The sequence below is a fragment of the Thermobia domestica genome, chromosome 7 (genome assembly GCF_964235325.1).
Source record: "Thermobia domestica chromosome 7, izTheDome1.hap1.1, whole genome shotgun sequence".
NCBI lineage: Eukaryota > Metazoa > Arthropoda > Insecta > Zygentoma > Lepismatidae > Thermobia > Thermobia domestica.
In genome coordinates, this window is record NC_137460.1 from 99,818,626 (window position 1) to 99,836,576 (window position 17,951).

Genomic DNA, 17,951 nt, shown 5'->3' on the forward strand with positions numbered 1-17,951 from the left:
AACATCATACACACCCAATGTTTGAACGATGAATATCTTGCAAAAAACGTTTATCTAAGACAGCTCATCCAACAATTTCTTATCTCACATTTCTGAACATCAAACACTAATATGTCGTACGATAGTTTGGAGTGGACAATATGAAAATACAACAAAACAAGTTTGGACATTTTAAATATACGTATATGTCAATATAAAATTTAAATTCAAAACTGAAGATTCAATATATAGCGTTGAAGACGTACAAGTGCTACGTGTTCTGGCAAAAAAAAAAAAATCTTATCACAGAAACAACATAAAGATGCATTTTATTTCAGTTCGTTTTCACCCAAAAGAATTAAGACCTGTTCTGCCCATCATTGGAATTAAACACGCACCAATGTGTGCGCTTTAATGTGCATTTCAAAAACCACTACTTATACGAGTCACATGATTTTTATCGAAAATTTAGCTTCACCTTAGATTAGGATCATAAATGTAACATTGTCATGAATTTTATAAGAACATGAAAAAGCTCATTTATATTTAAACTTTATTTTATGTACTTTCATTAACCCTGCAATAGTCGCGCGGATTTTCGTGACATGGATAGTCGCGCGGGCTATTACTGTAGATCATTTGTTTCTATTTCATTATTTTGGCTAGTTTGTTAATATTTTTATTTTCTTGTAGAGGAATGTATTTATAAACTGTTTTGAGGTTTTAGCTTACGTCGTACTTAGAATTCACCAGTTAAAGGGTAATAATAGTGATAGAGAAATCGGCTTTGATCATATGAAAGTTTGATTAAATGTTTTTCCTTAGAACAATCGAGCGTTAATCTTATGTGTGATGTTTATTTTAGAATGCCGTTGAGGTAGGAACAGAATGGATATGGATCAACCGGGAACTGGTTTGAAGAAGAACTGCTAACTTATATCCTAGTGCTGGACTAGGAAAGTGTAGAAAGGTGAATTGCGCTTTGAAATAAGTTATATCTGTAAAAATTACACATTTCTTGCTAGGATCTAATCGGAGGTAATTAAAACTATGTACTGCTTTTATTCAACAAGTTTGTAACTATTAAATATTTATTAATTATTTCAACTTATGAGAACGAAATGTTAAATTGCAATGCCGTATCATTCTTAAATAGCAACAACTCGTTAATTTTTCCCTTGTTGAGCCGAATTCAAATTTAATATGTACAATATTCAGGTTATTCCTTTTTCTGATTTAGATTATAATAAATTAAATTACATTGAACTAGGAAATACGTTGAAAGTAGTTTCGTAGTAGTTAAATCAATAAAGATTTAATTTCGATAGGAATGATGCCTGACATAATGTTAGCCCATAAGACAAGGGAATTCTACTGGTATAGGGAAGACGCCTCCTTGAAAGTTCTTATCCTTTGCAATACCTAGGTTTAGTGCCATTGAAAGAATAAATGCAATTTAAATGTAAGTCGTTTTCCTACAATATACCATCTGATCTCTAAAGGAAATTGAAGCTAGCATCAAATTCAGCACCCATCCTACGAAACCCAAATTAATTTTATCTCTTGGACGGGAATTAAACCTAACACAAAAATGTGATTAACTTTAAATACTCCTAAATATTAAATTTATAATCAATCTATAATTAATCTTTAAAAAGGAAACAATTGAACATTGGAGATTCTTGACAGAATCTCACCATGGTGAAAATAAATGCTATTCTCTTGCATTAAGGAAAGCACTACACATTTCGTTGACCCATCTTATTCATATTCGGAGGTTAGAACAGACGTTAATTTTCTTTTAATTTGTACAGGTTTGTAGATATCAATTTTACCAATGTGACTTCACTCAAGGTCACAACACACTTTTTGCCTCTAGTAAAACCACATTCTAAGAGATCACAGAGTTACAAGAGTCATCTTGCCCTCTTCCGTTGGAGCTTCTTCCTGCTTAGAGCTAACCTGATTCTAAAGATATACATCTTGAAAAAAGCAACTGGTTTTTAACGGGTGAATATTGCATCCACATTTTTCCTCAACTCCAAATTCAACTAATATATAAACCTACATAAAGAAGTAATAATAATTCTATCATTAACATTAAATACAAGTGAAATTCAACAGCGAGAACAACAGATACTTCGTGGTTGTTAAAGATTGTCATAACTTTAAAATTTTGCATTTTGTTGGTGTAAGATAAGTTAAACCGAATCGTTTTCTTTTCCAAACCTGTTACAAACACAACGTCATATATATATATATATATATATATATATATATATATATATATATATATATATCCTCACGGCATTGTAAAGGCTCTATATTTGTATTTTACATTTAAAATTGCAAGCGGGTGTTTCTGGCTGCCGTACACGGTTGTCCGATCATCACCCTTGTACTTCGCGCGCACAGTCATTCGAAAATACTAAATATCAATTTTACCAATGTGACTTCACTGGAACGAAGAACTGAAAACGTACTTTGTACACAAACAGTTTATGGTTGTGAATTCGGAAAGCCTGTTACTTCTGCTTGTCAAAGTCACAAAGTGCGAGAAAAAGGATGTGTAGAATGTAAAGAGGGTGCAACAGTGACTCATACTTGTAAGACAGATATTCATTTGTAGTTCGTGCACATTCCGCCTGTAGCGCTACAATGGCACAGGGTATATTGTAACTGTATAACTCTTGTACACCGCTTGTAGGCGTATTTCCGTAAATGACGATCAAAACTATGTTGTCAGCTCTGACTGCGATAAGGCGCTGCGATGCTGCTTTTGCTTTTTTTTTACCTTTGTCATTTGTCAGACGCCAAACATGTTGTTTTTGCTTGTTGCACGCGCTGAACAGGTTTCTGCGGGGCGATATATTTAAAAAGTTGACTACATATTCTTGTTTACGATAGAAATATGTTAAGTACTTTGAATTAGAACACGGTTTTAAATTGATTAGCTGTCGAAAAAAGGGGCGAAAATAAAGCTGTACTTGTAAATGTATATTAGTCGAAGAAGTAGCTACTGACATTGTCGATTACACATTTTCTCGTGGAAGAATTTCATTATACTAGAGGTGAAAAGCAGACGTCCATTCAGAGAGCACCCCCCCCCCTCAACTTCTGAGACTCAATCGGAAATGGTCTCAATCGTTTCTACAGAAATGTGTAGGTCGAAATTTTCGTTTGTACATAAGTAGGGGCGCCGGCAAAACGAAAACAAAGTGGGGGAGCTGTCTAAATGTTAGTCTCTCCCCATGTCCAATTCAATCACAAATCGTCGCAATCGTTTGTACATCGTTTGTACAAAAATGCGCAGGCGAACGTTTTGTCTGTACACAATTAGGGGCGCCGACAGAACGAAAAAATTGGGGGCTGGCTGAATGGTAGCCCTCCAACATATCCAGTTCAATCACAAATTGTCGCAATCGATTGTACATCGCTTGTACAGAAATGTGCAGGCCAAATTTTCGTTTGTACACAATTAGGGACGTAAAACTAACGAAAACAACGTGGAGGCTGTCTAAGTGGTAGCCCCCACCATGCCCAATTCAATCACAAATTGTCGCAATCGTGTGTACATGGTTTATTGCAAAAATGCGCAGGTGAAATTTTCGTTTGTACACAATTAGTGGCGCCCTCAGAATGAAAACAAAGTGGGGGCTGTCTAACTGGTAACCCCCACCATTTCCAATTCAATCAGAAATAGGCGTAACCGTTGGTACATCGCTTGTACAGAAATGCGCAGTTAAAATTTTCTTTTGTACACAATTAGGGGCGACGCAAGAATGAAAACAAGTGAGGAGCTGTCTAAATTGTAGCCCCCCACCATGTCCAATTCAATCACAAATCGTCGCAATCGTTTGTATGTCGTTTGTACAGACATTTGCAGGCCAAATGTTTGCTTGTATACAATTAGGGTCACCGCCAAAACGAAAAAAAGTGGGGAGCTGTCTAAATTGTAGCACCCCACCATATCCAATTCATTCACAGATTGTCGCAATCGCTTTTACAACGGATGTACAGAAATGTGCAAGCCAAATTTTCGTTTGTACGAAATTAGGGGCAACAAAAACAAGTGGGGGCTGACTGAATGGTAGCAATTCCACCATGTCCAGTTCAATCACAAAATGTCGCAATCGTTTGTGCATCGCTTGTGCATATGTGTGCAGGCCAATTTTTCGTTTGTACACAATTAGGGGCGCGGCCAGAACGAAAAAAGGTGAGACTGTCTAAGTGGTAACCACCCACCATGTCCAATTCAATCACAAATTATCGCAATTGTTTGTACATCGCTTGTACAGTAATGTGCAGGCAATTTTTTTACACAATTAGGGGCGCCGCCAGAACGAAAACAAGGTGGGGGCTGTCTATGTGGTAGCCCGCCACCATGTCCAATTCAATCACAAAATGTCGCAATCGTTTGTACATGGTTTATTGACTAAATCGGAAATGGTCTCAATTGTTTGTACAGAAATGTGCAGTCGAAATATTCCTTTGTACACAATTAGGGGAACCGCCAGAACGAAAACAAAGTGGGGGAGCGGCCTAAATGGTAGTCTCTCTATGTACAATTTAATCAAAAACCATCGCCATCGTTTGTATATCGTTCTTACAGAAATGTGCAGGCCAAATGTTAGCTTTTCCACAATTAGAAACGTCGCCACAACGAAAACAAAGTGGGGGCTGGCTGAATGGTAGCCCCTCCAACATGTCCAATTTAATCACAAATTGTCGTAATCGCTTGTACATCCCTTGCACAGAAATGTGCAGGCCAAATTTTCATTTGCACACAATTATGGTCGCCGCCAGGTCGAAAACAACGTGGGGGGCTGACTGAATGGTAGCAACTCCACCATGTCCAATTCAATCACAAATTGTCGCAATCGTTTGTACATCGTTTGTACAGAAATGTGCTGGCCAAATTCTCGTTTGTACACAATTAGGGTCACTGCCAGAACAAAAACAAACTGGGGGATGTTTAAGTAGTAGCCCCCCACCATATCCAATTCAATCACAAATTGTCGCAATCGTTTGTACATGGTTTATTACAGAAATGTGCAGGCGAAATTTTGGTTTGTACTCAATTAGGGTCACTGCCAGAACGAAAACAAAGTGGGGGCTGTGTAATGGTAGCCCCCACCATGTCCAATTCAATCGTAAATAGCCGCAATCGTTTGTACATTGTTTGTATAGAAACGTGCTGGCGAAAGTTTCGTTTGTACACAATTAGGAGCTCTGTCAGAATGAAAACATTGTGGGGGCTGTCTAAATGGTTGCCCTCCCGACATGTTCAATTCAACCACAACCTTTCGCACTTGTTTGTACGTCTTTGTAGAGAAATTTGCAGGCGAAATTTTCGCTTATACACAATTAGAGGCGCGCCAAAACGATAACAAAGCATAGGCTGCCAAATTGGTAGCACCTCCTCTTGTCCGATTCAAAATTAAATTATCTCAATAGTTTGTATACACGACTCCAAAAGTGTATTACCACCTGCAATTATCCTTTTCCTGCAATAGCAGGCAACTTAAAAAGCTCGGGGCATCGGTTGGTTGCGAATTCGAAAGGCGTTGTACCAAACCTCAATTTTGTAACAAATATATTAGTGTGGCAAACTGCAAATAAGAGAATAAAACAAATTGTTAAGAATGACAATTTTATTATTGTGACGGAGTTGGATGACATCAAAAGATACAAAATGACTTACTTAAGCAGTTCAAACAAGATGAATGGTAAGAAACAGATATAAGAAGAAAGCATTTCTCTCTTTCCCCCTCCCCACCCAAAAAAGGAAAATCATAAAAAGAAAGAGTTATATAATATAAAGGTTTCATATAAAAGGCTTATAGCACAAAAACAAATAGCTAAACGAAACGAAAAAGAGACAAACACATAATAGGGGACATCAGTGGTGTAGCAGACTTGCGGCCCTCCCACGCAAGATAAAGAAATGGGACCCTAGTTGTAAACCCAGGTGTTATAATAATAATAATAATAATAATAATAATAATAATAATAATAATAATAATAATAATAATAATAATAATAATAATAATAATAATACGTATTATTATTATTATTATTATTAAAAAGTCGTTTCCTTTTCAAAATTTCTGACTCTGTCTAAAAGCATGAATTCATATAGCGATCATGTGTGCACGTTTTGTCAATGAGCTGTCCCAAAGGTCAAAACGGGTGCAAATTTTCAAGAGAGAAATAAAAAACTTTCTTCTGGTAAATTCTAGTTCAAAGTTCGGAGGACTTGCTTTTGCACGTGATTTTTTTGTTTCTTTTTTCAGGGAGCAGAAAAGTTCTAGCCCCTAAGAAATTATACCATATAATATTGCAAATTTGCAAGTGGATGTATTTACGTTGCAATTTGTGGTAATAAAGATATTATGATTAGAAAACAATATTGTAAAAAAGTAAGTTTAATTTCTTCATCCATTGCAAGCCTTACGGGTCCCTTATATCTCGCCGCCCCCGAATATCGATATCGAAAATTTAGAATGATATATTCATGTCTATATATTCGCGATATCGAATGTTGATATATGATAATATAGATATCGACGATAGCGATGTATCGACATATCACAGGCCCAGGTCCGAGAAGTGACGCTTGCAATATACTGGAATCAACAATCAAATACTAAATAAATTCTCCATTTCCGTATTCAATGTTGAGGGGAAAGGGTGTGAACCCGAATAGAAATTTTAAGAAAAACAAATGTTAAGATAAAAGTAGGTATTCCGTCTCCCCTTGAATGCAAAAATTAACAGAAAACTATTACTATAATTTACCTTTTACTTCTGTTTCTGATTGTTATCAAAAATCAGCGACAGTACACGGCCGGAAGATGAATTTCCTGTGATATTAAAATGGAATGTTCTACAAAATAGTCATAATTCATTGGCCATATTTCTATCAGTACTTTGGTAGGGACTAAGAGCTAAAAGACTAACAGAACTAGAAACTAGAGATCTCATTCTTTTTTTTTTCTCTCAGACTAAAAGACTTATTCATTTTCCTGAGATTTTCATTTTCTTAATATAAGTCTCCTATCCTGGGCTAATTCTGGCTACCGCGGTTTCGAGGTAATCGGTAAACGAACGAGTAAAGTTTGTTGACTCTCAACTCTCGATAGTTTGTGAGAAGATATGTCACAGTTCATGTTGTTATTTCTTCGCTGCTGTCACTTCGTTGTTGTCACTTCTAGTTGACTCTATTCATGGTAAAATACTGAACTCTATTCATGGTAAAAATGAATAATTATTTTTAAACATAGAAAGTCATTACCTTTTAGTAGAATGCAGTAGTAGATAGAAGTGAATGAAAATATTGTTTATTTGTTGAGATGTGCAAACTGAATGTGAATAATAAGTGTTTCCCATCCTCTTGTACAGAGGCGGATCTACGATGGAATTCTGGGGGCAGGGTGGTTGATAATACTCCTACTTAGAGGTACTTTTAAGAGCTACAAACTTTGGAATGGGTTTTGTATAAAATAATAAAATAAGAAAGATTCCCTTTCTGAGGGGCAATCACCACGTTCGCCCCCTGGATCCGCCCATGCTCTTGTGTAGCAGACTTTGAAGACATTTATTTCGTGTATGCTTCTGCCGATGCTGATTAGGGATGGCCACATCTGGATAACTTTTTATTCTGATATCGGATAGAAACTTATCCGAATTTGTAATATCCGGTTGACGGATAACAAAACCGATGATGGATAACGGATGACGGATAATGTCTGACTGACGGATAATATCCGGATAAGGGATGACGGATAAGATCTGGATAACGGATGATATCCGGATGTCGGATAACGGGTAATATCTGGATGTCGGATAATATACAGATAATGGATATATCCGGGTAATTTATAAAATAAAGATAACGGATAATATCTTGATAATAGAATATTCGGATAGCTGATTACATACGGATGACGAATAAAAGTTAATACCGGATAACGTATTTGGTATTTAAAAAGAAATAATAATAGAGGGACGTATCAGTCTTTTCTGCTCATGGAGTAATTAAAAGACGATCATTGGGCAGTGGTCTTTACCATTGAAAGATGTTGTTTCTTAAAATGTTTCCTAGTAACTTCCAATTTTCTTGTTCTTGTTGTGGAGCGTGGTGGCTCAATGGTACACCGCTAACTCTGGTGCGTGGGGTCCATATTATTTCAATCCCCGGTCAAGTAACTTTGCGGTGGACAAGATCGTATCCGTAGATTCTCTCAAGGTACTACTTTCATTCTACCAATTCTTCTATTATCATTGACCTGCTGTAATCATTGGGCGCGGTGGTACAGTGGCAGAGCGCTTCCTCCGGTGCGTGGGGTCCTTATTGTTTCGATCTCCGGCGAAGTAAGTTGCTGGTGGACAAGATCGTATCCGTGGGTTTTCTCACGATACTTCCGCTTTTCGCACTGTTAACTCCAACAATTCCTGTATTAAAATTTACTTGCTTTAATCTTTGGTCGCGGTGGCTCAGGGGTAGAGCGATTCTTCTGGTGCGTGGCGTCCTTACTGTTTCGATCCCCTGCCTGAAAATTTGTGTTGTACAAGATCGTATCCGTGGGTTTTGTTAGGGTATTTCCTTTCCTCCCACATTTCATTCCACCAACTCTTATATTATGATTCACTCTCTTCAATCATTGTGCGTAGTGGCTCAGTGGTAGAGAGTTTCTTCAGGTGAGCCAAGTAAGTTTGTGGTGTACAAGATTCTATCCGTGGGTTTTCTCAGGGTACTCCTGTCTTCTCCCACATTTCATTTAACCAATTCTACTATTATCATTGACTTACTTCAATCATTGGGCGTAGTGGTTCAGTGGTAAAGTCTTTTCTCTGGTGGGCCAGGTAAGTTTGTGGAGTACATGGTCGCATCAGCGTATTTTGTCAGGGTACTCCTACTTCCTCCCACATTTCACTCCACCAATTCTACAACTATAATTGACTAGCTTCAATCATTGTGTGCATTGGCTCAGTGTTACAGAGCTTCCTCTTGTAGACCAGGTAAGTTTGTGGTGGACGAGATCGTATCCGTAGGATTTGTCAGGGTACTCCCGCTTCCTACCACATTTAGTTCCACCAATCCTTATATTATTGACTTGCTTCAATGCTTGGGCGCAGTGGCTCAGTGGTAAAGTCTTTTCTCTGGTGGGCCAAGTAAGTTTGTGGAGGACAAGATCGTATCCGTGTGTTTTGTCAGGGTACTCCGCTTCCTCCCTCATTTCATTCAACCAATTCTTCTATTACTATTGGCTTACTTGAATCCTTGGGCGCAGTGGCATAGTGGAAAAGCGTTTCCTCTTGTGGGCCAAGTAAGTTTGCGGTGAACAAGATAGTATCCGTGGGTTTTGTCAGGGTACTTCCGCTTCCTCCCATATTTCATTCCACCAATTCTTCTATTATTATTGACTTACTTCAATCATTGTGCGCAGCGGCTCAGTGGTACAGCACTTCTTTGCTGGACAAAGTAATTTTGTGGGGGACAAGACCGTATCAGCGGGCTTTTTCTCAGGGTACTCCGGCTTCCTCCCACATTTCATTCCACAAATTCTTCTATTATCATCGTCTTACTTCAATCATTGGGCGCAGTGGCTATGCTGTACAGCGCTTCCTCTGGTTGGCCAAGTAAGTGTGTGGTGGACAAGATCGTATCCGTGGATTTGTCAGGGTACTCCCACATCCTCCTCATTTCATTTCAACAATTCTTCTATTATCCATGAGTTTCTTCAATCATTGGCCGTAGTGGCTTATTGGTACAGCGCTTCCTGTGGTTGGCCAAGTTAGTTTGTGGTGGACAAGATCATATCCGTGGGTTTTGTCAGGGTACCCTCGCTTCCTCCCACTTTTCATTCCACCAATTCTTCTATTGTTATTGATTACTTCAATCATTCGGAGCTGTGGCTCAGTGGTACAGCGCTTCCTCTGGCTGGCCAAGTAAGTTTGTGGTGGACAAGATCGTATCAGTGGGTTTTGTCAGGGTACTCCCGCTTCCTCTTACATTTCATTCCATCAATTCTTCTATTATTATTGACTTCCTTCAATCCTTATGCGCAGTGGGTCAATGGTAAAGCCTTTCCTCTTGTGGGCGAAGTAAGTTTGTGGTGGACAAGATAGTATCAGTGGGTTTGGACAAGGTACTTCCGCTTCCGCCCACATTTAATTCCACCAATTCTTTTATTATCATTGACTTACTTCAATAATTTTGCGCAGTGGCTATGTGGTATAGCGTTTTTTCTGGTGGGCCAAGTAAGTTTGTGGTTGTCGAGATCGTAATCGTGGGTTTTGATACGGCATTCCATCTTCCTCGCCCATTTCATTCCACCAATTGTTCTATTATCATTCACTCTCCTCAATCATTAGGCGCAGTTGCTCAATGGTAGGTCGTTTCTTCTGGAGCGCTAAGTAAGTTTGTGGTGCACAAGATAGTATCCGTGTTTTTGTCAGGGTACTCCTGCTTTTTCCCACATTTCATTCCACCAACTCCTCTATTATTATTGACTTACTTCAATCATTGTGCGCAGTAGCTTAGTGGTACAGCGCTTCCTCTGGTTGGCCAAGTAATTTTATGGTGGACAAGATCGTATCTGTGAGTTTTGTCAGGGTATTCCCGCTGCCTCCCACATTTCATTCCACCAATTCTTCTATTATCATTGAATTTTCTGAATCCTTTGGGGCAGTGGCTCGGCTGTACAACACTTCTTTGCTGGGCAAAGTAAGTTTTTTGGTGGACAAAAGCCACAGATACTATCTTGTCCACCAGAAAATTACTTGGCCAACCAGAGGAAGCGCTGTACCACTGAGACACTGCGCAAAATGATTCAAGTAAGTCAATAATAATAGAACAATTGGTGGAATGAAATGTGGGAAGAAGCGGGAGTACCCTTACAAAACCCACGGATACTATCTTGTGCACCACAAACTTACTTGGCACACCAGAAGTAACGCTCTACCACTGAACCACTGCGCCCAATGATTGAAGAGAGTGAATGATAATAGAACAATTTGCGGAATGAAATGTGCGAGGAAGCTGGGATGCCGTATGCTAACCCATGAATACCATCTTGTCCAGCACAAACTTACTTGGCCCACCAGAGGAAACGTTTTTTGCACTGAGACACTGCGCCCAAGGATTGAAGTAAGTCAATAGTAATAGAAGTATTGGTGGAATGAAATGTGGGGGGAAGCGGAGTACCCTAATGAAACACACGGAAACGATATTGTCCTCCACAAACTTACTTGGCCCACGACTGGAAAGACTTTACCACTGAGCCACTGCGCCCAAGCATTGAAGCAAGTCAATAATAGAATTGGTAGAAAGAAATGGGGAGGAAGCGGGAGTACCCTGACAAAACCCACAGATACAATCTTGTCCACCATAAAATTACTTGGCCAACCATATGAAGCGCAGTACCACTGACCCCTGCGCACAATGATTGAATTAACTCAATAATAATAGAAGAATTGGTGGAATGAAATGTGGGAGGAAGCGGGAGAACCCTGAGAAAACCCACGGATACTATCTTGTGCACCACAAACTTACTTGTCGCACCAGAAGAAACGCCCTACCACTGAGCCAATGCGCCCAATGATTGAAGAGAGTGAATGATAATAGAACAATTGGTGGAATGAAATGTGCGAGGAAGCTGGAATGCCGTATGAAAACCCACGAATACGATCTCGTTCACCACAAACTTACTTGGCCCACAAGGGGAAACGCTTTTGCACTGAGCTGCTGCGCCCAAGGATTGAAGTAAGTCAACAGTAATAGAATAATTGGTGGAATGAAATGTAGGAAGAAGCGGAGTACCCTGACAAAACAGACAGATACGATCTTGTCCTCCACAGACTTACTTGGCCCACCAGAGAAAAGACTTTACCACTGAGCCACTGCGCCCAAGCATTGAAGCAAGTCAATAATAGAATTGGTAGAATGAAATGTGGGAGGAAGCGTTAGTGCCCTGACAAAACCCACGGATACAATCTTGTACACCAGAAACTTACTTGACCCACCAGAAGAAAGGCTCTACCACTGAGCCACTGCGCCCAATGACTGAAGAGAGTCAATGATAATAGAAGAATTTGTGGAATGAAATGTGGGAGGAAGCGGGAGTACCCTGACAAAACCTACGGATACGACCTCGTCCACCACAAACTTACCTGGTCTACCAAAGGAAGCTCTGTAACACTGAGCCATTGCACACAATGATTGAAGCAAGTGAATTATAGTTGTAGAATTGGTGGAATGAAATGTGGGAAGAATGAGGAGTACCCTGACAAAACACACGGATACGATCTTGTCCACCACAAACTTTCTTTGCCAACCAGAGGAAGCGCTGTACCACTGAACCACTACGCCCAATGATTGAAGTAAGTCAATGATAATAGAATTGGTTAAATGAATTTTGGGAGAAGGCGGGAGTTCCCTGACAAAACCGACGGATACAATCTTGTACACCACAAACTTACTTGGCCCACCTGAAGAAACTCTCTACCACTGAGCCACTATGCACAATGATTGAAGAGAGTAAATTATAATATAAGAATAGGTGGAATGAAATGTGCGAGGAAGCGAGAGTGCTCTGTCAAAACACATGGATACGATCTCGTCCACCACAAACTTACTTGGCCCACCAGAGAAAAGGCTTTACTACTGAGGAACCGCGCCTAATGATTAAGGCAAATTAATAATAATATAAGAATTGGTGGAATGAAATGTGGGATGAAGCGCTAATACCCTGACAAAACCCACGGATACGATCTTGTCCAACACAAATTTTCAGGCGGGGGATCGAAACAGTAAGGACGCCACGCACCAGAGGAAATGCTCTACCTCTGAGCTACCTCGACCAATGATTACAGCCAGTAAACGATAATAGAAGAATTGGTAGAATGAAAGTGGCAAGAAGCTGGAGTACTTTGTGAGAACCTAGGGATACGATCTTGTCCACGGCAAACTTACTTGACCGGGGATCGAAAAAATATGGACCCCACTAGAATGAAAGTAGTACCTTGAGAGAATCTACGGATACGATCTTGTCCACCGCAAAGTTACTTGACCGGGGATTGAAATAATATGGACTCCACGCACCAGAGTTTGCGGTGTACTATTGAGCCACCACGCTCCACAACAAGAACAAGAAAATTGGAAGTTACAAGGAAACATTTTAAGAAGCAATATCTTTCAATGGTAAAGACCACTGCCTTATGATCGTCTTTTAACAACTCCATGAGCAAAAAAGACTGATACGTCCCTCTGTTATTATTTCTTTTTAATACCAAATATGTTATCCGGATATTACCCTTTATTTGTGATCCGTATGTAATCCGATATCCGAATGATCGATTTTCAAGATATTATCTTATTATTTATCTTTATTTTATAAATTACCCGGATATACCCATTATCCGAATATTATCCGACATCCAGATATTATCATCCGTTATCCAGATCTTATCCGTCATCCGTTATCCGGATATTATCCGTCAGTCAGACATTATCCATCATCCGTTATCCATCATCGGTTTTGTTATCCGTCAACCGGATATTACAAATCCGGATAAGTTTCTATCCGATATCAGAATAAAAAATTATCCAGATGTGGCCATCCCTAATCAGCATCGGCAGAAGCATACACGAAATAAATGTCTTCAAAGTCTGCTACACATGAGCATGGGCGGATCCAGGCGGCGAACATGGTGATTGCCCCTCTGAAAGGGAAGCTTTCTCATTTTATTATTTTATAAAAAACCCATTCCAGAGTTTGTAGCTCTTAAAAGTAGCTCTAAGTAGGAGTATTATCAATCACCGAGCCCCCAGAGGTCCATCGTAGATCCGCCTCTGTACAAGAGGATGAGAAACACTTATTATTCTAATTCAGTTTTCACATGTCAACAAATTAACAATATTTTCATTCATTTCCATCTACTTCTGCATTCTACTGAACTGTAACGACTTTTTATGTTTAAAAATAACTATTCATTTTTCAATAATTGTAAATGTTTATAAGTTCAGTAATTTACCATGAACAGAGTCAACTAGAAGTGTTTTTGCAACGAAGAAATAACAACATGAACTGTGACATATCTTCTCACAAACTAGCGGGGGTAAGAGTCGACAAACTTTACTCTTTCGTTTATCGATTACCTCGAAACCGCGGTAGCCAGAATTAGCCCAGGATAGGAGACTTATATTAAGAAAATGAAAATCTCAGGAAAATGAATAAGTCTTTTAGTCTGAGAGAAAAAAAGGAATGAAATCCTTAATTTCTAGTTCTGTTAGTCTTGTAGCTCTTAGTCCGTACCAAAGTACTGATAGAAATATGGCCAATGAATTATGACTATTTTGTAGAACATTCCATTTTAATATCACAGGAAATTCATCTTCCGGCGGGGTACTGTCGCTGATTTGTGATAACAATCAGAAACAGAAGTAAAAGGTAAATTATAGTAATAGTTTTCTGTTAATTTTTCGCATTCAAGGGGAGACGGAATACCTATTTTTATCTTAACATTTGTTTTTCTTAAAATTTCTATTCGGGTTCACACCCTTTCCCCTCAACATTGAATACGGAAATGGAGAATTTATTTAGTATTTGATTGTTGATTCCAGTATATTGCAAGCATCACTTCTCGGACCTGGGCCTGTGATATGTCGATACATCGCTATCGTCGATATCTATATTATCATATATCAACATTCGATATCGCGAATATATAGACATGAATATATCAATCTAAATTTTCGATATCGATATTCGGGGGGCGGCAAGGTATAAGGGACCCGTAAAGCTTGCGATGGATGAAGAAATTAAACTTACTTTTTTACAATATTATTTTCCAATCATATCTTTATTACCACAGATTGCAATGTAAATACATCCACTTGCAAATTCGTAATATTATATGGTATAATTTCTTAGGGGCCACAACTTTTCTGTTCCCTGAAAAAAGAAACATAAAAATCACGTGCAAAAGCAAGTCCTCCGAACTTTGAACTAGAATTTACCAGAAGAAAGTTTTTTATTTCTCTCTTGGAGATTTGCACCCGTTTTGACCTTTGGGACAGCTCATTGACAAAACGTGCACACATGATCGCTATATGAATTCATGCTTTAAGACAGAGTCAGAGATTTTGAAAAGGAAACGACTTTTTAATAATAATAACAATAATAATAATAATAATAATAATAATAATAATAATAATAATAATAATAATAATAATAATAATACAACAATGGGATTTACAAGTAGGGTCCCATTTCTTTATCTTGCATGGGAGGGCCGCAAGTATGCTACGCTACTGGAGTCCCCTTTCAGTGTTTGTCTCTTTTTCGTTTCGTTTAGCTATTTGTATTTGTACTGTTAGGCTTTTATATGAAACCTTTATATTATATAACTTTTTCTTTTTATACGTTTCCTTTATTGGGTGGGGAGGGGGAAAAAGAGAAATGCTCTCTTCTTATATCTGTTCCTTACCATTCATCTTGTTTGAACTGCTTAAGTAAGTCATTTTGTAACTTTTGATGTCATCCAACTCCGTCACAATAATAAAATTGTCATTCTTAACAATTTGTTTTATTCTCTTATTTGCAGTTTGCCATACTGATATATTTGTTACAAAATTGAGGTTTAGTCCAACGCCTTTCGAATTCGCAACCAACCGAAGCGCTGAGCTTTTTGGGTTGCCAGGCTATTGCAGGAAAAGGAGAATTGCAGGTGGTAATGCACTTTTGGAGTCGTGTATACATCGTTTGTACAGTAATGCGCAGGGAAGGTTTTTTTTTCTACACTATCAGGTGCGTCGACAGAACGAAAAGAAAGGGGAGCTCTCTAAGTGCTAGCACCACCAGGTTCGATTGAACCAAAAATTGTCGCGATCCTTTATACATCCTTTGTGCAGAAATGTCCAGGTAAAATTTCGTTTGTACTAAATAATATACGGATGTTAGTATTTTCAATATTTGACCTAGAATTGAAGAAAAGGGATGGGATTGTAATTATTTTAATTATGGGGGTGGAGCTACATCTATGTATTACCCTTTTTGCTGTTTAGCGATCACCGTTAACCGGTTTTGAATTACGGTTACTGAGATTGAAAATGATACCTATTACACTAGTCGACATTTTTTTTTCTCTGGCACACGGAAGAAGATAGCTGATTCTAATATAACTTTTCACGTAGAATTCGAACCTGTAATCAGTTTTTTTTCCATCACCGTCAGTTTTCTCGTGACAGAGGGATTTTCGGGAAATATCCCCTCAAATTTCCTTTTTTTTTTCATTTTCATACCTGTAGCTCGGGTACCTTAGGTATATAAACGCACAAATTATATTCTTTGTTAGCTTAATTTATACTTAGTAGGACTTCTAAGTTTCATAGGAATAGCATTATTCTTTCTAAAGAAATAAACATATTTGTATAAAAAATATGTTGTGTGTACTGTTCATCCTACCATATTCATTAGTGCAGATAAAATCACGTATAACTTCCACGAAAATTAGAATATTAGCACAGTTGATACCTCATTGGATTTGAAATAAAACATATTTTCAATGACGTATACATCGTGTCACCATTTTATAACTACTTAATAAATAATACAAAAGAAATGGGTGATATCTTCGTAATAAATGAACACTTACTTACCTCAACTAATTTGTTTTAGTTGTCGACTTTCTTCCGTGTTTGGCTTATAGAACATCTCTTTTGAGCGTCCAACAGTAACAGCTAGCATTTTTGAACTCCACTGTCACTGGTATCTCTTCTCCATGGAGGAAATGACCTGATGAAAGCGTTCCCCATACTCATCACTAACAGAACCAAGGTTATCAGGAAAGAAATGCAGGTGGGAGTCTAAAAAGTGAACTTTAAGAACATGTTGCAACCCATTTCTTTGAATGATTGCAGTAAATCACTCACAATTTCATGGTAATTTGGGGCTTTCTTGTTTCCTAAAAGAATCTCTGTTAAACATTTAAATGAACACCAAGCTGGTTTCTGAATCAGAGTTAATAGATCCTCAAATTTTTGGTCACGAATCAAACAAATTATTTGGAGGTCTACAAAAATCCCTACGTCACTAACCCGAGGAAATTTTTCCTTGAGGTAACAAAATCCTGCATTACTTTTGTCCATTGCCTTACAAAGTTTTTGAAGAACCCCAACTTTATGTGTAGAAGAGGTAGAACTATCTTATCTGGGCTTACCAGTGAGGAATAAACAGCCTTCTTCTTCCCAGGAGTTAATACATGCGTTGACCATTCCTTCTTGATGTAATGTTCCGCTTTATTCCTGCTGTCAAAATCGCAGAGGAAACAACAATATTTCGTATAACCAAGCTGCAAACCCATTAACAAAGAAATGACTTTTAAATCACAGCAAATGATCCACTTGTATTTCGCATACTGAATTCTTTCTAACACTATTTCGATGTTTTCATAGGTTTCATTCATATTAGTTGCATAAGCCAAAGGCACTGAAGGAAATTTGTTTGCATTGTGCAAAAGGACAGCCTTAAACTAGTTTTGGAAGAGTCAATAAAAAATCTCCACTCTGTACTTATATGTGCATGTCCAAGTGTATCCATCACAGCACAGACATTATTACAATACACTAAATCATTTTCTTGAGAATAATAGTTTTGAATCTCTGTATGAAGGTTTGGAAAAATACACAATCTAGTGTCACGATGGAGCAGATTCCAGACTTTAAGTCTAGAAGCAGGAAGTTCTGTCTCTATCTTGGAGAATTTTAAATCCCGTACGAGATAATTTAGTTCACCCTGAGTTATCAGATGGGAATCCAATGTCGATATGCTTCCTACATAAGTAGGATGATCTTCTTCATTTGGAACTTCAGTAGTTGCATCAAGTACGTAATCCTCATTTACCGTAAGATGAGCAGGATATACTGGTACAGGTAATTAATTCTGCACTGTGTGGAACTGGCCTAA

The 17,951-nt window shown here is 38.3% G+C and overlaps 1 protein-coding gene across 1 annotated transcript in view; it reads right to left on the minus strand.

Moving 5' to 3' along the window:
• Positions 1-12,193, minus strand: part of LOC145689270 (pickpocket protein 19-like) — a 176,383-nt gene extending 164,190 nt beyond the window's left edge. Inside the window, exon 1 of the mRNA XM_081763409.1 lies at positions 12,157-12,193. Within this exon, the coding sequence (XP_081619535.1) occupies positions 12,157-12,193 (37 nt within the window). The remainder of the gene's footprint in view (positions 1-12,156) is intronic.
• Between the last annotated feature and the right edge of the window lie 5,758 nt (positions 12,194-17,951).